Source organism: Pollachius pollachius, assembly GCF_949987615.1.
Source record: "Pollachius pollachius genome assembly, chromosome: 11".
NCBI lineage: Eukaryota > Metazoa > Chordata > Actinopteri > Gadiformes > Gadidae > Pollachius > Pollachius pollachius.
Window position 1 is genome coordinate 16079256 of NC_136944.1, and position 21536 is coordinate 16100791.

Below are 21536 nucleotides of genomic sequence, written 5' to 3' on the forward strand. Positions count from 1 at the left end.
CTGGGAGTACATTAAAAAGAGATCAGTGTTTATATAGGTAAACTGGTGCTCCAATATGTCATGTCACTAGCACTGGTAGTCATACATTTGAATCAGAATAAGTAATAGGGACTATAACAAAATATTGTTCAGTAAAGAGGTCTTGTGTATAAATTGTAGTATAATTATTATTATTATCTAAGAGGTGAATAGGTGTTGGACTTTGTAGTGCCAAATATGGTAACTGAGGCGATATATCAAGGACACTTTGCTATGAGAGAGGTGGCTTGTGCTATTCCTTAAACGGCTGTGCTGGTGATACACAAAGCAATATGTTTGTTGACGTATGGATGTATAACAGTTCATTGGGCTACAAAAAATATACATTGCTTTAAGAAGAAACAGTTCTGTATAGTAAAAAAAATAGTTGAAAGTCGGACAGAGTCAACGCTACTTTTCAAGCATTACCAAACGGTCACTTTTCTCGCTGTAATGGTATGGCTGGGGGGTGGGGTGTATGCATGTAAGTACGTACGTACGTATGTCCCATACATCACTGTACATTTGAGTGGTTGAGTCATGCCATTATCCTTACATCTCCAGAATGTTAGTTAGATAGTGGAAATACAAAGAGAAAACACACCCAAACACACACACACACACACACACACACACACACACACACACACACACACACACACACACACACACACACAAACGCACACAGATGGACAGTATCGGTCCGTTGCACACATGAAAAGGCAGACAGAACTAGAAGTAGACTGAAGAGTGGGTGTCACCAACGGGGGACATGTCCATCACTTTGTTTCCCCAGGCGGAGAGGAAGGGCCCAGAAGTGAGGACCTGGGGGACACCTGGAAAGAGTTGGCAAGTGAAGTGTTATTTAGAATCAATACAAACAGCATATAAATGTGAACCGTTTCGATGTGTATATGTATGAGTGAGTGATTGAGTGAATGAGTGAGGGAGTGTGTGTGTGTTTGTTGCATTTGCGGACACAAGCATGTTTCTGGAGTCTACCAGTACTCACAGGGGAAGGGGGTTTTGCAAAGTTCAGGTGTGCATAGAGCAGGACGGCGATGTCGTTCTGGCTGGCCTCCAGGGAAATGGACAGCGCTGTGCTGCCATCCTACAGGAGAAGCACCCAACAGAAAGATGTTGAAACCTTGAATAGGGGTCAAGCACCTTAAAGGGGGTTGAAGATACTCAAAGAGGGTTTAAGGGCACACTAACAGCTTCAGCCATTTGGTTTCTGATCACAATTTGGTGCATTTTTGCGCACCTGCTTCCAAACACGCTGTTTTAACCCGATCAACCTCTGCCTGTAATATCCACGTCCCAGCGATAAGCAGACGCTTCCTAGTAACTGTTTGTTTTTACATTCAGGACCTTTATGACACCTTTCAAACCACGAAATAATGCATTGTCAGAGGCAGTAGGCAGCCGTTTCACACAAACCCATACGCATATCAAACCACCCCATTGCAACATTGGCTTACATTTAGGACGTTTTTGAGCTACTCTAACTATAGGGGCTATACGAATCCAACTGGCTTGACAAGCGCTTCCCCGGCTGGAGATGGAGACATTATAGAAACCCTGTATGATTATGGGGGGGGGAGGGGTTATCTGGCTTACGTTGTCCGTGAGCGTGGCGTCGCAGCCCGGCGCGGACAGCAGCTGCCGCACGATGTCGACGTGGCCGTGTTCGCAGGCACACATGAGCGCCGTGGAGCCGTCGTCGTCGCGCACGTTGACCTGCGCACCGCAGGACAGCAGCGCACGCACCATGTCCCCGCGACCGTGGCTAACCGCTAGCATCAGTGCCGTCTGGCCGGCCTGGACAAACAACAACACCAAACAACACACGCACGTACACATGCACACACAAACTGGAATGAGTGCATGCTAATGTCACAGAAACATTTCACTGCACATGCTGAATGAGAATGGGACAAATAAAAACCTTTGAATTTTTGAATTTAATAAAAACAAGTATTTAGTACCTCAAGATTCCTCTCCAGGGATAACACAATACAATTAATGTTATAGTTATTCTTTATCTTATGATCTAAGTCCTTCAGGTAAGATAAGCTGCTGGTAAGAGTTAATGCGCTTTTCAATCAGTCACATACAATTTGCAAGAACATAAACAATAACCGGCCTAACGGTAGGCAACTATGATTCTAAATGAAAGATGTACGCAGATGATATTCTGCAGACTTTATCGAACCCAGTCTGTTCAGTGCCAAAGTTTCTGGAATAAATTAAATCATTCAGCTCATTCTCAGGCTACAAAATCAACAACCGGAGAAAGAGTGAAGCAACTCTGGAACATTGCCAGCACACCTGAGTATTGCTCCTTTTACCTGGAAGCCTTGAGGAATTTGAGTTATTTAGGGGAAACCATCAGATCCCAGATTTCCAGAATTTGTGACCTTAATGTCCCTCAACCATTCAGAACGATCCAAGATGATCATCTAAATTTGAACAGTCCTCCCACTGTCTTTATGGGGTAGAGCAGAGTTATAAACATACTGCCTAGGATAACCTCCATTATATCTGCTCTCGCGCTACAAATTCCGCAAGGCTTGTTTCAAAAGATTGATGCTCTTTTTTTCTAGTTTCCTGTGGGAAGACAAGAGGCCCAGAATAAATCCTGGAGTGTCCCGGATGTACAGTGCCGTCTGTCATGAAATTGTCTGTCGAGACTCCCGCTGTCATAACAACATATTGACAAGGGGTACCTGGGAATGACTCTAGAAGGAACTAATCATGGAAAAACTGTATACAGATAAAGATAATGCACAGGGTATAGTTCGCCCCTGTCAAACTCTAAAGAATGGACCACAACTTAACAGATCAATGCTGGCACGGATGTGGAAAAGTGGGAACTCTCATCCATATGTTATGGCACTGCCCTGCCGTTGATTCCCTGTGGAGGGAAGTGGCACATATGCTCACGGGGATCCTAAATGTTGATTTTCGGTCCTTGCTAGGGACCCGCATTGAGAACATTTAAAGGGAAACCATCAAAGACTGATTTCCCTTGCCAACCTCATGGCAAAACGTCTCTTCTTGAAGACCTGGAAGGTGAGAAAACACCCCCCGCCTCTACAGAGGAACGTCGCTGGGGGATTCCTCAGGGACCTCGATCCAGACCCAGGTAAGTTATGGGATGGAAGAACACAGATACTTCTTCCCTGTATCATCAGTGCTCATTCAGGGCTTACAGTGGGCCCGCTTATTCTACGAGTTTCAACATAAGATCTTCCAAACTACAGCATCTATTCTGATTGGCCATTCGTGTGTTTACATACCCATCTTTCTTTCTATCTGCGTGTCCGTCTATCCATCTAGAATCATCCAAAGGGGCGCTGACATGTGACATGTCTGCAGCTCAGTTGAATTAGGGCGCTGTGCCCCCTTCCCCCCGCCCCCCCCCGAATGTAGGTCATCATTGTTGTCTTTGTTATTGTCGTCATTGTTGTTGTTTGTGTTGTCTATTGCTGTGGATTCTGTAGTTATTGTCACTTTTTTAGTTGTTTGTGTGCTGTGTCCTTATTGTTGATGAAAATGCAAAGAGAAATAAAAAAAAATTAAAACTAAAAGTGTGAGTAGAAAAATCCCTCTGATATAAATACATTTTATTTTATTTATAAAACACACAATTGTGTGGGTTTCCCTTGTTCTGCCAAGCTCCACTCATTTGAACCATATCAACATTTCAAAGATGCAGTAACGGTTTTGAAACAGCAGGGGGCGTACCTGGCTGGCCTTGGCATTAACATCGCCTGTCCTGAGCAGCTGCAGGACGGTGTGGAGGTCGCCGTCAGAGTGGAAGGCAGCCAGCGCTGTCAGCATGATGGCAGTGTAACCGGCCTTGTTCTGTTTGTCAGCGTTGCACATGCCTGAACGGAAGATAGGGCAATTGTTTCTGGCAAGAAAATACAACATCAGCACTGTGCTGACTTGTCCGACCTACAGTGTTACCATCAACAGGACAAGTAGATAAAAAATAGGTTGTGCAATACATTGTATTATCTGTCTTTCTTTTCCATAAGCCATCTTTTGCAATATACATAATATTTCTCTCTCTCTCTATCTACCCACACACTCTCTCTATACTCCCTCTTATTATTTTCCTCTCCCTCTACTCCCTCTTCTTTGCTCTCTCTTTCTCTCTCTCTCTCTCTCTCTACTCTGTTTCTCTCTCTCTCTACTACCTCTCCTTTACTCTCTATCCTCTACTCTCTATATGGTACTCTCTCTGCACTTTCTCTCCCTGTCTACTCACTTTCTTCCTACTAACTACATGTATGCTCTAACTTCTCTCTTTCCTACTCTCTCTTTCTCTCTCGCTATATATATATATGATCTCTCCCTCTAACTTGTCTCTCTTCTCTCTGTCTTTGCACTCTGTCTCTCCTTGAACACTTTATATTTCCCTACTCTTTAAATTCTCTCTCTCTCTCTGTCTCTCTCTGTCTCTCTCTGTCTCTCTCTCTGTCTCTCTCTCTCTCTGTCTCTCTCTCTCTGTCTCTCTCTCTGTCTCTCTCTCTCTCTCTCTGTCTCTCTCTCTCCCTCCCTCTCGCCCTCCCTCTCCTCTCTCCTCTCTCTCCTCTGCATAGTCTCGCTCTCTTGTGCAGATGTCTCACCAGTGTCCAGCAGCAGTCTGACCACGGGGAAGTTTGAGTGGGATACGGTGTAGTGCAGCGCCGTGTTCCCGTTGCCGTCGGCCATGTTGATCACAAACTCCAGCAGCTGGGGCGAGCAGGAGGCGAAGGCGTCCATGTAGAGCCGCACCAGGGCCGTGTCCGCCGTCTTGTGGCAGGAGACTCGGAGCCACTCCTGCAGGACGCTGGTGTAGGCCGCCCTCTGGACAGGGCGGCCAGGAAGGAACACAAGCTTCAGGCTGAGATACGCACACATGCAAACACTGTTCCTTTTGACCAATGCCTTCTTTTGAACTACGCTGTTACAAGGAGTTACAATAACTAGGGTTAGGGAGGAGAGTACAAGGATTAGAAGGCCTACCAATATCTTCTTCTGAAATGTTAAATTAAACTAACACAATTAAAGTTTGGTAGCATTCAGAGAGGCTGGCTATGATGTAAGCTAAAGTTGAATGGGAGCAATGGCCGACTTTGGTGTGATTGTATAGTGCTGCGTTGTCTTTTGTTTTGGTTTATGCTGGCTTTTATTGCACATGATTCATTCAGCCTGACTGACCCCACAGGACCCGCTGCTTACCGCGCCCTGCTGACTGAAGGCATTGGGGTCTCCCAGGGACTTCTGCAGGGTGTGAAGAGCTGCCATCAGGTTGTCACTCATTTCCAGCCTGCCGCAAAAAAAAACATGAACAATGCAAATTAACTCGTGAACAAAAGGAAAATATATACAACAAACAAACACATGCCGGATAACGTCTCGCCTCTAGTTCCATCTTGAGTTAATAGGCTTTGGAACAGGTCTCAGGTTACCTGACGGGCTGCTGGCCGGCTGCTGGCTCATTCTGCGCTGAGGACGATGGCGGCACGGTACTCTGCGGCGGAGCCTGTGTGGAGTTTGATTCGTCGGCTACAAGCTGAGGGGTCGGCGCGGGCGCTTCTGATTGGACGATGTACCGAGTGTGCTCGCTGCCGTCTGTGACCTGGATTTGACCGGCGACGAACGCCGTGGAACACAGCGATTCCGATGCGACGGACTCCGGGGCGGGTGTCCCCGGCAAAGTCTCTCTCTCTCTGGTGTCCTCCTCTGCCGCTGTGGGTCTGGCCGCGTTGTCCGGGGCGACGACGGTCTGGGACTGGGGGGGGGTTTGATTAAGCTCGGCCACCTGTGGTTCTGAGTCGCTCTTTTGCACCACGTCTAGGCACGCTTCTGGGGACTGCCGGGGGCCAGGCTGTGTCCCTGTGTCTGCAGAGGCGGGCGGGCTGGTGGTCTGTGGAGCTTCAGGGGCAGGAGCCGCTGGTCTGACGGCAGCGTGGCGTGGTGGAGGGTCGGTTTCCTGGGCATGGGGATTGGAAACGGGGGTCGTGGCTGAAGTTTGGAGCTGGTTCTGGACAGCCGACTCGGGGAGTTTTTCTCTGGCTTCGTGATACTCGCTTGAGTCACTCTCCTCCGAGCTCTCGCTGCTGCTGTCTTCGGAGGAGGTGGACTCGTATCTGCGAGAGATAAGACACCGGTTAGAGAACCACCGAAGGTCTCTTGTGATTCACTCGCCACAGTTCAACCCTGCACATTAGTAGGGGAACTCCCTTGAATTTGTTGACTTGAAGCCTCATCGCTGCACATTCTCCATTATCAAGAGTTATGCTAGAATGTTACGTCCCCCGCTCTGTTACCTACTGAATGACCCTTGAACCCTCTAATGGAAACCAGCAATAGCAGATGTTACAGTCACAGTTCAATTCAAGATAATTCTGTTAAGGCTAAAAGTTGCGCTAAAGTTAAAAGTTACTCCTGTATGTTAATACAGTATATTAACATCAAAGTTCTGAGATATTATTTGTGTTCAGAGATCTAATCGGTTGATTATATTCTGAATTATACTTCTTAAGTATCAATCGAATTGTTATAAATCATTTGCATATTGGTCGTAATGGCGATCCAGTCATTCTGTATTGTCTGTCACCTACCCCCCATTGACTCCAATGAACTGGAGGTTTTTCTTCAAGGATGGAGACCCAGGTTCCCCCTCTGCTTTCCGCTTCATAATCGACCTCAGAGACAACTGGGGAGAGGCTGGAGACACAAGACCATCGTCAAAATCCACACCTGAAATCATCCATATCTTCAATATGGTATACAGGTGATCTAGAAGGTTCTCCGGTTACCTGTCTGAGGAAGACCCTCCTGGGGATGGGCTGCTTCAGTGACTGTGGGCTGGGTCCTCCCTGCATCTCTCAGATGCAATAATGGCGGCTGATTGCCAGACGTTCCCATGGCGACGGCAGGTTTAGCGACAGGAACTGAGGTGGACAACTCACTTCTCAGAACATCTCGCACCTGCTTGGAGCTCACGGCGATCGGCAGCTCAACCGGAGCATCTGGGGTGTTAGAGAATGTCAAGGAACGATCTGTTATCGGGCGGCAAGTGCCAGTTAAGGTATACCCATAAAACAATAGAATGCATGGAAGATGTGCACGGGAAAAAAGCCAGCAGGCCATAACCACCTTCTGAGGCGATCACTTCCACATGTCCTCGGTTGTGACCCTCGTGTGCGACGTGCGGTGTGGGCCGCGAGGCCGGGCGGCAGCTCTCGGCTCGGATCAGCGTTCCGACCTCGGTGACGGTCGGCTGCTCCAGGGTGTACACCTGCACCCCCACGGTCCTCTGCCGCCTCTGCTCGGGGTGCTGGGTGAAGCTGACCAGCGTCTGCAAGCTCTGGTCCTCGGGCTCCCGCCAGCCGACACTGGTGGTCCTGACCGGGTGCTCCGCGCGCAGGACCGGCCCGGGCCTCTCTGCCTGCTGCCGCGCGGCGTGGAGGTCCGCCGCCGCCTTCCTCAGCGCGTCCTCCAGCTGGCCCACCTGACCCCTCAGGGCGTCCGTCTCCGGGAGCAGCCCCAGGTCCTGCTCCCGGACCCCGACCCCCGCGTGCCGAACCGGCGGGCCCTCCTCCGGCCCGACCCCGACGGTTCGCACCTCCCTCGTGGCCCCGGGCCGCGCCCCGCCCACAATCACCGTGTCTTCGATCTCGCAACCCGAGTCCGGCTTGGAGCCGTCGCGGGGCGCCGTGGGTGACGGCGGGCCCCCCTCGGGCTTGGGGCTCGCCGGCGCCGTGGCGCCCGCCCCTGCGTTGGCCTCCTCTTCTGGGATGTCGATGTACAGCTCCCCTCGGGGACGGCCCCTGCTGAAACCCAAGCTGTGACCCAGGAACTTCTGGCTCTTCAGCTGCACGCTCAGCTGCCGTTTCTCCTCCTGCAGCACCGAGATCTTGACCTGCAGCACCGGGATGGTCTTCACCTGCTCCTCCAGCTCCCGGATCTTCCGCAGCGCCACCGCCATCTGCTCCCGCACGTGCGACAGGTGGGCCGGGGTGGGCGACACCGGGGTGGACAAGCCCGAGCTCATGGGCGTGTAGGAGCCGCCGCCGCCGCCCTGGGCGCGGTTGAAGCTGTGCGCGCTGCTGATGGAGGTGTTGGAGCCCGCCATGCTGCTGTGCATGCTGCCCAGGTTGGAGAAGCGCCGGCCCTCCTTCTCCTCCTCCAGCTTCCGGCGGGCGTCCAGCAGGGTCTTCTCCACTCGCGCCGTGCTGAAGCTGGGCCGCTGGTTGCTGTGGAACCCCGGGGCGCAGTAGGAGAAGGAGGAGTGGCGGCTGTCCACGCTGGTGTTGGAGCAGAGAGACTCGGTGGACGTCCACCAGGAGCCCGTGTAGCCGTGGCCGCGCGGCAGGGAGCCGTAGCGCGGCCGCCGCTGGTTGGGCACCTTCTTGATGGTGTTGCCCTTCTCGATGTCGTTGACATACTTGAGGAAGTCCAGGTCCAGACGATAGCCGTAGGGGGTCTCAACGGAGTAGGGGGCCTCCTGTTCCTTCCCGCGCAGGACGGGGGGAGTGGGCGAGTTCAGCTTCCCTGTAAAAGGGAGGCGGAGGGGGAGAGGAAATCGAGGTTAGCCACAAAGGAAATCTGTGGCTAATCTCGGACCCAGACTTTTTATCTGTTTTGGGGATCCTGTTGTTTACACTGTGTACACTGGGAGACAAGCTAAATAAAACAAGGAAAACAAACTTAAGTTTGTCCATGATAACAGGAGAGACATTTAAGATGAGAATAGGCTGAGCTTTAAAATAAATAAAGGGTTAGGGTGAGAATGAAGTGGGAGGGTTGATTGTGGTAATTGGGTAGACATTGATGATGAGCACGAGGTTTGAATTGATAAATATACTTCCCAGTTGGGAGATTAGGGATACAAAGATTGAATAGAGGGGGGGGGGGGGTACCTGGGAAGCTGGGGTCCATATGCAGCACCTGAGCCATGATGAGTCGGAGGTGGCCTGTCGCACAATCAACCACCGCCTCTCACCTGGGGAGGACCACAGATGCACAATGAATGTACCAACGTTACAAACAAACAGCAGCAGTACATCCAACGTGGGTAGATTACATTCGATTAGAGAACGTTATCACCCAATGACATTTTCAGTGGATCTTCATTATCATGTTTTCTTTATGGATCTCCGATAAAAACATTTCCACCTGGAATTGGACCAACAATAAACACCATTAGTACATTCCGTTAACTCATAAACCCCCCGTCCCAATAAACGCACTGAAACAATCCCGTGCTTACATCCCACAGGCGATACAGCCATGAATGGAGTTCTCTTTGTGCTCTCAGCGATAGTTTATTGTATCGCTGCGCAGCTCTCGCTCTTCCCCGGGCCCTATCTCTCCTCTCCCCTCAACTATATTTCTCCCGGCACAGTGACGTGGACTCTTCGTGTGTTTGTTTCTGTTCTAAGTATTCAGACAAGAGAGGTTACAAGGGAAAGTTTCCTGGCAGCTTATCCCAGCGCAGGCCCACCGCGGCTGCCAGTTACAACCTTATTAGGAATCATTTGTGCGTAGGCTTTCTTCTACAATTTAGGGCTTGCGTACACTCTTTCCTCTTTTTCCTCCTCTCCCACACTTCTCCTAGCTCATCGTCTTACATCTCGAGCCCCCCGCCCTTCTTCTGTTTCATAGGATAACTAATGCAAGAGTTGGCTTCCTCGACCCCCCTCCTTGATGTCAGCTGAGGATCAGGAGGTTGCAGTGGGTCCTCTAAATGTCCCGTATCCTGCAAATTTCGTCTCCATCCCTCGTGAAGGGATCCCTCCATCCTCTCTCCACACTTTTTGCATTGAAAGTATAGACCGTGACCTGCCACTATTTTCCTTCTTCTCTTTCTCTCACCAGGAGGGATGTCCTTCCAGTGAAGGTGCGCCGCCTACAATGCGAGGCCTGTTGAGTCTGTTCCCCCTGCAAAATATTAACTTCCCAGGTCACTGGGTTTGTGGAAACCAAGGATGTGATGTTTGAACTATCTCCAGGAATACCCGTTGGAGCGCCACTATAGCGATGATTATATTGACTTAACGTTAAGATATTGATTTAACGTTTTCCCCTACAGAGTTTGAGGCCATGGTCAGCTTACTTCAGTTCGTGCAGATGTTCTGCCTCCATCAGAGCAAACTCTCTCTAACCCTAACTCTCTCTCGCCCTCTCCCAACCGCTCTATTGCTACATCTATCTGACTCCCTTTATGACCCTCCCGCTCTGTTTAATCTATTGTTCGCATTCTCACACTCCATATCCCTCTCTCTCCCGCTCGCTCTCCCACTTTCTCTATCCCTCTAAATTCATCTCACCCCTTTATATCTCCCTCTCTCCCCCCTTTAGCTGTCTCCACCGTCACTAGACATCTTGTGACTCTATGGTCGCGCACTGCTCATTTGTGGAAAGTAGGGCACTTGGAAACACTGACTGAGTTCACTTGGTATTTCTGAAGTCCTCCAGTTGGTTTTGATAGCTGGGCGCCAGCCTCTCTATCGGTGGTCAGTCAACACTCTCTCTCACAGTGACACAGTGACACACGCACACGCACACACACACACACACACACACACGCATAGACACATACAGGCATAGACAGACACATGTAAGCACGTACACGCAGAGGCGGGAGAAGCACAAGGATGTACAGTAAATGACTGTGTGGAATGCAACGCTATAACTGTTGTGCTCACACCAGCTATTGAATTAGGAGCGTATGTCCTAGCTATGACCGACGGCTAACACATTATAAACCAGGAGAGGCATGCGAGGCAAACCTTCTCAGCAGACTGTACATGAGCGATCGCGGCGGCAGGTTTATAAATAAAGTATGCACGTATGTGTTTCTTTATCACGGTATGGAATGTGTTACAGAGTGAGAATACAGAGTGGTGTTCAAAGTATGAGAAAGTGAGAAAGGACAGATAGTTGGGCGGGAGCAGAGAGTGTGTGAGAGAGAGAGAGAATGTGTGTGTATATATGTGTGTGCGCGCAGTAAAAGAGAGATAGGGCGAGTGAGAGGATAAGTGTACACCAGGATAGATGCTATGTACTTTTTAATCACACTTAAAGCAGCGGTGGAACTGCTGGTACTACATGTTGCTGTCTTCTGTTAGGTGTCAGTCTATCCTTGCCTTGCCGTTGAATTGTCATATTCAAAGTTATATCTGCTATCCAACTTGCTTTTCGTTGAAACCAGGTCACCAAACCAACCAGAATAAAGACCTCTCTGCCATCGGCCATAGTGGGCTTCTTGTGTGTTTCAGATATATGCATGCATGACTGGGTGTGTGGGTGTGGTGTGTGTGTGTGTGTGTGTGTGTGTGTGTGTGTGTGTGTGTGTGTGTGTGTGTATCCCTCCATCTCTGCTTCGCCAAACAGGGTTTCTTTTCAGATGACAGCGAACAAAAACCAGTGTGCTGGGGTCAAGCGGACCGTCACACTTACGTACCTCGCCTCCTACCCCCCAACCCACGCCCCCACCCCCTCCTAATATCTCCCCAGCCAGCTTCATCAAGGCCTCACAGCCCGTCCTAGACTCCCCCCCCCCCCCCCTCCCTTATCCCCCGGGCTGTCTTTCGGCCGCATTCCATACTGACTGAAAGTTAATTAGGAAAAATATCCACCACAACAACCATACTCACCACTCCCTCCATAATGGTTCAGGAAGGATTAGCGGGCTACGGTTGTTGTGGTGACCGTCATTAAGATAACAACCACTTCCCCGGGGGGGGAGGAGGACGCCGGTGGTTGTGCATTAAGTGGGAAATCTGCCAGCTTCCTTGCGGCATTTCACGAGGCACGCCCCCTTGTGGTCGGTCCCACTCGGGATCCTGAGAGTCCACCGAGTTCAATGGGGTTGACCGTACGAATAGACAAACACAGACGGCTTCGCCCATAATGAGCTGTTTTTCTTTGTATCTGCGCCACGTTGGCCATTTTAATGTCGATTGTAATGCTCGTACACACTTGATTACATAGCTGCTTCAATCCGTCTTGCTGTGCATGCAAAAGTTGCGTTGTTTGTCTTCGAGCTCGTTTGCTAAAGAAGCTAATGTAGCTAACAGTCACAATGACTAGCCAATGGCTGTTCTTCCCCGACTCGTCGTGTAGCGATGCCCACAAAGAGAAACGGGGCCTTAAAAAAAAGTGCTGCAAGCCAGGAAATTACATCATAAGGGCAACTTGTGCGGGTGGTGCACGAGGCCACTCGAACACACCATCCGTCCTTCTCCACAAACAACAGCAACACGTCAACCGCCATCATCACGGTGGGTAACGCTAAGTAGCACACCTGCAACATCCGGAGAGTGAAACAGGGCCGGGTGTAGGGACAGCATGGATTATCAATGTGTTAAGCCCTGAACCTGAACACCTTGGTGGGCTCAAGAAAGGCCCAAGACCCCAAAATAACAAAGCGCTTTCAAGGGTCCGTTCATTAAAGGGTGGTCAAGCCATCGCCGCCGTCCGGTATTGGTTTTGCCATGACGCAGACTTGGACATGACTAATGACCAACCGGCTCTTTACAGAGTGCAACAGTTTCTTCTTTTATAGATTTTTCCAGTGCATTTCCCAGGTCTCCACTATTCCCCCCCCCCCCACCCTCCATAGGGTTGGGAATGGTTTATGAATTAGGAAATGAGGGCTATATTTTCCGTTTCGTACCAGCTGCTCCCACTGCAGGGCTCTCCACCCCAGTCTCCTGGCACTCCTCACCCCCTCTTCCTCCTCCTCTCCCCTCCTTCTTCTTCCCTCTCTCCTTTCCTCCTCTCTGACAGCACCCGCCTGAGGAGAAGGAGAGATGATGACGTGAGAGACTGCACTGTAATGTCATCAGAGCCAAAATAGGGATCGCCTCGAGCTACAAAACAACATAAACAAGACATAAACAAGACATGAACAAAACAACGAAAGGACGAAAACACATAAGAGTCATCTATGGATGTGGATTGATCCCGATGAGATGTTAAGTGACCCCCTGGCTAATGGCGGGGTATTAACCAGGGTGACTCCTGCAGGGAGAACAGCAGGTTTCCCAAGACATTCCAGTGTGTATGATCGCAGACGTCCCTGACGTGATCAACATGCCCCTGATTAAAGATGTCACACACACGCACACGCACACACACACGACTCAATGTCTGCCAGTGGTGCCACCAAGGGAGAGAGAGAGGAGATCCTGATTCAGAGACACAAGCAGAGCTTCTTCTCATCAGACTGTCTTCTGTGCAACACAAACACTGCCCCCCCCCCAATCCCCCCCCCCCATCTCCTCCCAGTGATCCGAATTAATCCAAGCTTGAGGAACTTCCCAGCCGTGGCGTTCAGAAATGATTTCTACTTGTCCTGTCTATGTGACTCACTCTCTCAAACCTTGTTGTCATACCCTACTACTGACTACTCCCCAGTCAGTGCTCTAACCCTGAGTCTAGTCCTCCCCAGCAAACAAAAACAACTACTACCTTTTAGGAAGGAGTTGTGCAAGACTGCCTGCTCCAGAGAACGGGATCATGTGACCTAAAGAGTGGGCCGGCAAAAAAAATAGAAAATATGACTCTTTTTTTGGGGCTTGGACTAATCAGTGCAAGTCAAGCTGATAAGCTGTGTGTTAAAGGGGCCCTCTGTTCTCATGGCAAGGGGCTGCTCACGTCCGCAGCGTACGGTCACCATGGTGCCGACATTTTGTTCAGAGGTTTAGGTTTGGAGAAGCCAGACGACGCTCTCCTTCCCGACCTCTCGACGTAACGATAGCCGATGTTGATGTTTTCCTCGAATCACACGGTGCTGTCATGCTATAATCATGCGTGATAGCGAGCGAGTGAGAGTCAAGGGGGGGGGGAAGAGAGAGAGAGAGAGACAGGGAAGGAGAGAGAAACGATGAGAGAGACAGACAGCGACAGAGAGTGAGTGAGAGAGGGGGAGAGAGAGAGAAAGAGGGAGTTAGAAAGAGAGACAAAGAAAGTGAGAAAGAGTCCACACATTAAGTTAGAAAAGAGACAGAGAGAGTGAGAAGGAGGGTGAGAGACGGAGAGAGAGAGAGACAGAGAGAGTGAGAAACAAGAGATAAAGGGAGAGAAGAAAGAGAGAGTGAGAAAGAGACATGGGTCTTTGCACTGGAAGCAGGCCTAATCACAAAGAACCATTCATCCACCCTCTGGCTCCACAGCTGGTTCTAATATAAAAAGGTAGGAGGGGCATTTCTCAGAGATGGAGAGAGAGAGGGAGAAGGGGAATGAAAAAAGGGGAGAGTGAGACAGTGAGAATGTGTGAAAAAAATACCTCAAAACAAATCCTGGTCTGCTATGTGGCTGCACAGCATCAGACCTCAAACAGGCAGATAAGTCACTGGGAACGGTTCAAAAGTTGCCACGACCGATCATTTACTTCCCCATATCTCCTCGTGTCCGATAGCGAAGCAGGGCTGCGTTTAAAGTTAAGTTTAAAACAAAAACAAATCATTTGCTGCTGGGTATGATTTAATCCCGTGTGCGGTTGGTTGTTTTGACGGGCAATCATTTTTGGATTTGATTAACACGTAGACCCCGCCCTCTCAGCACTGATGATCACACACTCACCCCAGAACCCACATATACACTCAACCAAACCCACCCACACACTCCCCCAAACCTACCCTACACCCCCACACCCCAAAACCCACAAGACCCAGCAGTACACACAGCCTCGGGTCCCAAGCTAGTGGTCGGCAAACACAGCTGTAGGATGTACCCAGTTGTGGGTTGGTGGTGGTGGTGGTGGAGGTGGTGATAAGACACAGAGGGGGAGGGTGACAGGCTCCTTTTCACTCCATCATCTCCGGCCTAAACCCTCCACTGACAAATCATCCGCAATCACCTGCGCCTTGCAGAATACAGGGGCTTAGCCCTCAAACAACAGTGGGGGGGACGAGATGAATCCTGTGTGTTTAAAGATTAGATTGGCCCACAATACACACACACACACACACACACACACACACACACACACACACAAACACACACACACACCCCAACAACCATCTTTGAAAAGCAAAGAAAAAAATCATTCAATCAACTGCAGATTTTATTTGGTGTAGCCGGGTTATGTGGGTGAGAGATGGAAGTGTGGTGGTCAGATGGGCAGACAGGCACGTGTTGGGATGTACCAAGGGCATGTGGTCTTTAATCAACCTGTACCCAAGCCAGGGGGCTTTGCATGGATTGTTGTCAGGCTTACACACACACACACACTTAGTACAGGGTCTCAAAAGGAATGTAGACACACACCCCTAACACCATGCATATTGGGTGCAGGTGAGGTCCATCATGAAATGATGACTGAGTTTGATGAAGCAATGGGGGTGTGTGTGTGTGGTCATGTGGGTGGGCGAGGGTGGGCCGGTTGTTGTGACAGTCAGTGGAGGAGGTATGCTCCTCGAGGTCCGCCGAAGACAGAAAGGGTTACAGGATAGGCTGCTCCATCTTTGTATTCCCCACGGGCCCTGAAACAACCAAGCCACTTCCCTTCAGCCCAGGAAGAGGGGGGGGGGGGGGGGGGGGGGGGGGGGGGAAGAGGAGGAGGGGGAGAGAGAGGGAGAAACAGAACGAAAGAAAGGAAGAAAGAGAGAGGGGAAAGAGGGGGGGGCAAGAAAGAGAGAGAGAGAGAGAGAGGGAGAGAGAGAAAGAGGGGCAGAGAGTGAGAGGGGTTGAGAGAAAGAGTGAGGGAGTAGAGGGAGAAGAGGGAGGGAAAGGGGGAGGGTTTAGGAGAGAGAGAAACAAGCTAAGCGAGCCAGTAGGAGGAAGAGGGGAGGAGAGGGGGGAGAGAGAAGGAGTCAGCAGAGAATAACTTTACTGTATGTGAGTAAGGGAGTGAGGGGAGGGGAGGGGAGAAAAAAAAGGAGAATGCCAGAAAAGAAAGGCGAGACTGCAAAGGGTGAAGGGCAGCTGAACGTTTTTAGATGGAAAACATTTTCCCCAATGAGAACACCGTGACTTTTCTCCTCAGAATTGGCATGGATCGGTATGAATCACTTTCAACTGCCACGACCCATGATACAGAAGGGAGCGTGCTGAATCCCATCTCCCACTGCCGGCTCAACGGCGGGAACATCAGACGATAAGGAGAAGCAGAGCTCCTGACCACGAGTTACATGAGGTTCCTCGGAGAGAGTCCTTTCCTTTCTCCACAAAACAAGGCCACCGCTCCGCCTCTGAGATTAGCATCGCTTGTGCGTTGCTTGTGCGCAACTAAAAATAGTCACACAATGGAGAGACGCTATGAAAGGCGGAACTTCATGTGACCTTATAAACCTAGCTCATATTCAAACAAACTGTTGGAGTTTTGGTGAAACCCACGTTTTTAAGTCCTTTTAACAGCCGTTTTTTATATATTTAATGGCCGGATGTGTTTTTTTCACATTAATGTTTAACCAAGAGTAACATTTGTGGGGATGGGAGTGCTTTTGCCTCCATGCTGGGTTCACCCTGAAGGCCTAGTATCACAGATGGCTTTACTTAGCCAACTGGCCCTGAATAATTAATCAATAAAGTACAAACGGACCCATTGAAAACTTGGGCAAGGCTTGCCCGAGTTGCTAAACAATAGCAGTCTATTACGACTCACAGAGGTGGTCAATTTACAAGTTGTAAACTGTACAGTGTGTGTGCGCTTGTGTGTGTGCGCGCGCGCATGTGTGTAGAAAGGAGGTAGTGCCTGCCTCAGATGAGCTAGCGTCATCATGGTAATACACGTGCGGGTGCACCGCTGGCTGTAGGGTGTGTTGGGTCTGACACACCAAGTCACCAATGAGCCAACATGGATGGTCCAGTGGGGCTGTTTGCCCTTTACGACGGAATCCCCCTGTTAGTCACATTAAGGAGGTAAGGGGGGGGGGGGGGCCCTAGGGGCGCTGCTCGCGTTACGGCTGGAGCTGGGTGAACAGCCGCCTTTGCCGCTATTGGTCACCACAGCGACCTCCCGACAGGAAGCTCGGGGGCACGAGGGGCATGCAGGAGGATTTGGGTAGAGGAAGTGTGGAAAGAAAGAAAGAAAGAATGAAAGAAAGAAAGAAAGAAAGAATGAAAGAATGAAAGAAAGAAAGAAAGAAAGAAAGAAAGAAAGAAAGAAATAAAGAAATAAAGAATGAAAGAATGAAAGAATGAAAGAAAGAAAGAAAGAAAGAAAGAGAGAGAGAGAAAGAAAGAAAGAAAGAACAAAAGAAAGAACAAAAGAAAGATATTGCCTTGGTGGGGTAGTGGAACGGCTACATGGTGTTCGATTCCCCAGCCGAAAGGTACCAGATACAGCCACCCTGACGGTCCGTGTCGGCGGTCAAACCCGTAGCCATCCTTGAGGCGAACCCCTAAAACAGCTGGATTGGGACAGCTGTGTGCGTCTGGTCAAATGACGAGCGGCCGGTGGAATGGAATAAATCGTACGAATCCAGGCGACGGGGGGAAGTAGGAAGGACGTCAAGCAGGGGGGCTTTAGAGGAGGGGACGAGAGTGTGGGAGAAGGAGGGGGACAGAGGGGAGGCAGACGTAGGCCAGACCGTCAGGGGTGGGGGTTGGGGGAAGAGAGGGAGGGTGCCGTGGCGGGGTTAAACTCGGGGGTCAGCGTGTGCGGCGGTACGGTCGGGGATGGCACGGCGAAGGGGCAACAGGAAGTAATCTAGCGGCCGTGTTGATGTTGTGCTCAAGTGGTTCCTTCTCAGGAGATTCTCATCACGCGGCTTCCTGACTCAATAATCAGTTAGCGCTGCTGAACCACAAGACTATAAACACACACACAAAAGCAGACTCACACACAGAACAAGACGCAAGCGCTGACACTATCCCTGCTGCGGACAAGTCACAAAGTATAACTAAACACTTGTAGTCTGTTCTGTTTTTTATTTACTTAGGGTTGGGGGGGCTGATTATCGAATTACAAGAGATTAAACTAGATTATTTAACGAGCTAAGGGGGTTTCCCCTGCTGCAACTAGAGCTGTTGCTTAAAACGTTGCCTACCCTTCAGTCAATAGGTGAAGAGTACAAGGATTAACGCCTAGGCCTATATGATGCCTTAATCCCTGAAACGGCCCATACAGCAATGTACAGATTACTCAGTGGCCTCGTTCACAATACCCTCCGCTCCAACACTTTATCTAATCTTTGTGGCCGGGCAATTGGCTGGAATTTTGACTTTGAATCCAAACGATAAGCAGCCTTCAAAGAAAATGAATAACAACATGCCATCTATAAGAGAGTTGTAAACAACAAACTTTAGGACAGTACCACAAGGTGAATGAAATGCAATAAAGTCCTACCACAACAACGTCTAATTGCATTATTAAAGGGACAGACGAAAATTTTAATTATGTCTCGTTTGAAGTGAGCAGAGGGCATCAAAGTAACACTGCTCAGCGAACGGACACTCATCAGTTGGATTAGAGTCAACTCACTCAATACACTCAACCTCATTAATAACTAGACATCTAGCCACCGGTTACCTATGGGCCCGGCGTGTGGTCCTAAAGGGCTTTATAAATTGACATTCCTGGGAGTGGAATTCCAAATCAGTGCCCCTTGGTCTTAATGTTTCAGCCCAAGAAACAAATCACATTCCAGCTTCCTAGCAGCTGGCAAGCAGCTGGCCGGAACCTGGTGAAGAAGTGCACCCCATCTTGACTCAAACCCACATGATGGAAGTCCATCACTAGGCTACCACCACGTCGTATTATCGATCAAGAGACTTATTGTAATAACCCACTATTTAAAATAATTAAACTACACATTGATTCATGCATGACAATAGATGCCAATTCAGTCACCCTGCCATTAAAGTAGGCTACAACGACTCTAAGTCTAAACCTAACCTTGCCCTGCAGCCATAAATCTGATATTTTTCTCCCTTACGAAACTTTTTTGGACGTTGATTGGTCTCTCCAGTCCTCATTCCTATGTGATGATATGATTTATGTGTATTGATATCAACATCGCTTCACCGCGGGGTGCAGTCTACCCTCTTGGAGTTTAGCTGGTTGTCTCGTGGTTAGGTAAACAAATTTGAGGGGAAACGCGGCAACGAAAATGTGATGAACATCTGGAAGTAATGGAGGCTTGCAGAATGCACGGTCGCGCCCTCTCCCTGGAGTCGCAGCCATCACCGGGGTTGTGATAATACAGCTTTCAAACGTTAAGACGTGTCTTCAAAGAGGATCGATGTAGTCATTCGAAAAACTTTTATGGGCCTATTAAGATGATAAACGCACACGCGTTGAAATGCAGCCTCACCATCACTGAATAAGACCGTAGGATAAAGCACGACGCGTCGCCTGTGACCCTAACGCTCAAATCAATTGAATAAATAAATTCAAAACAAACCAATGGTTCAGTCCAACACATGATCGAGTCTATATTCGATGGGGGTTAAAAAAAAATCGCACGTAGCGTATTAACTGGTGGCACACAGCAGGCATTGTGTGCGCTCTGATGCTGTGGAGCGCATGAGTTCCTCATCATAAATCTGGACAAAAAAAACGCGCACTGGACGAAGAATCACCAGACTAAAATAAAACAATGAAATAGCCACTTATGAAATACTAGTATGCGAGCAAAGAGTATCCAAACACGCACAGACACACACAAATTTGCAATTCAATACCATGACTCGCAACGTTTAGACTGGATGATCTTGACAATATAGAATCCGCTAATTCGGACCAAGAGACATGGGCATGACCACGTTGTCTACAAAAGAAACTCTCCCAGCAAACAACATTCTCCTCTAAACCAAAAGGCGAACTGGAAGACTATTCCCAAGGCAAACCACGCGTGTATTCTAGTGTGTTTGTTGTCCTTACCTATCCTCTGGGTATCCTTTTAGTCGCTTCTGCCCATCGGCGCTCACTGACAGGGAGACAAAAACACCGCAGCCAAGACTCACCGACAGAGACACACACACACACACGCGCACACACACACACACACACACACACACACACACACACACACACACACACACACACATACATACACACACACCCCCACCCTACTCCTACCGCGGGTCTTAAAGGGCCAGCTGCATACATATGTGGCGAGAAAACGGCTTGATTGAAGAATGTGGGTATGATGCACACAACCAGCCCACAACGAGTTATATTGGCCTATGTAGCATTACGACTCGACACGGACATGTTTGAAGAGCAACGCCTCTCTAAAATTGCAATATTATGATTTCCAAGAAAACGTAGTCCTCGAATTGAAGTCGTACCATGACGTCATGGTGGGACAGCAATACCCAATTCAATGTATGATAGTTTACTTATGGTTGTAATGCTTAATGCCAGCAGTTCATACATGCTGTTTGGGTGTGGGTGGTAGGACAGCATCCAGAAAGTTGAGTTATTTTTCTAGACACATAACGCAACGTTATATTGAAAACCAGAATTCTGCAATAAATGTTGAAGAAAAATAAAGAAAACCGCTATTCGAGTAGGCTTAGGCTACGTCACAATGGGACTTTGGGGGGATTTTTATGAAACACCGTTGGGGGGTAGGAGGGAGGTGGATTCCTGGACGGGGTCGGAATGACTTTACAGCAGCGCGGACCCGGAGGCTAATGCAAATTGATCCTTAAATTGGATGAATGTTCTGGTGTCCTAAAACATTGGCGGCATACGGTCTGTAAACAAATGAAATCCCACAAATATGATCCAATAAGGTGGACGCAGGAGAAACCCGATGAAAACAATTTGAGACATTATTTAAAGTAGAGAAGTTTAATAGAAAGCAGTAAAAATGACTGAATAAATTAAAAAAATCCTGATTTGGTAAAATACAAATTTTGGTCAACTTTGTGAAAAATTACAAAAGCAGAAATGACAAACAAGTAGTTACAGTGGTAGGTGCTGCAGTTTGTTTACAATAGTGCAATGTAATACATATACAGTAGTTCTAAAACCAGTGGATACAAAATAAAAAACAGAAATAATCAGAAATCTTCCTCCCCTAACTTACAACATGGAATCCATCAGCGTTCCTGGAACCAGTTTTAACCGCTTTTTAAACTTTTTCTAAAAAAAACAGATTAACATGGAGGGAAGAAGCCAGCATTAAAAGATATGGGTGATCTTATGCTCTACAGGTCAACGTTAAAAACTTTCAGACGAGGGTGTGAGGTGAGCGCCAGGCTGCTAGGGCCAAGGGTTCTCCAAGGGTGACTCTACTCCAGCTCAGTCAGTGCATTACAAGACCATTTCATAGTGTTTCATATATCCTTTTACTAAATATCATTTCGGTCACTTTGGGTCTCTTTGAAATAAAAAGGGGACTCTTTAACTCGAACTAGTGTTCTATGTTCAGACCGGGTACAGAGTCCACGGGTCACTAGTTTACCTTTGCTTAACAGATTCTCCTAAACGGAGGATGAAATCGTCGGGGAGCCTAACTTAAAGGAAAGTGAAAGGAATGTCAGATGTTGGCGCAAGGATCGAACCCGGGGAGGGGGGGGTCTCCCCACGCCCTAGTAGTGGTGGTGGT

At 48.9% G+C, this 21536-nt stretch overlaps 1 protein-coding gene across 2 annotated transcripts; it reads right to left on the minus strand.

Annotated features, from left to right (window-relative positions):
• Positions 1 to 603: 603 nt before the first annotated feature.
• Positions 604 to 19963, minus strand: kank2 (KN motif and ankyrin repeat domains 2). Of its 2 annotated transcripts, XM_079746027.1 has the most exons (13): positions 19859 to 19957; positions 12704 to 12823; positions 8943 to 9025; positions 7177 to 8574; positions 6837 to 7049; positions 6639 to 6744; positions 5484 to 6164; positions 5254 to 5341; positions 4659 to 4878; positions 3769 to 3911; positions 1639 to 1839; positions 1031 to 1129; positions 604 to 854 (listed from the first exon to the last, which is right to left on the minus strand). In XM_079746027.1, the coding sequence occupies exons 3-13, from the start codon at positions 8977 to 8979 to the stop codon at positions 798 to 800; spliced, it is 3243 nt and encodes a 1080-aa protein (XP_079602153.1). In that variant the 5' UTR covers positions 8980 to 9025; positions 12704 to 12823; positions 19859 to 19957; the 3' UTR covers positions 604 to 797. The 2 variants fall into 2 exon arrangements, with proteins under 2 accessions (XP_079602153.1, XP_079602154.1); XM_079746028.1 differs by lacking the exon at positions 12704 to 12823 and having other exon boundaries at positions 19859 to 19963.
• Positions 19964 to 21536: the final 1573 nt, after the last annotated feature.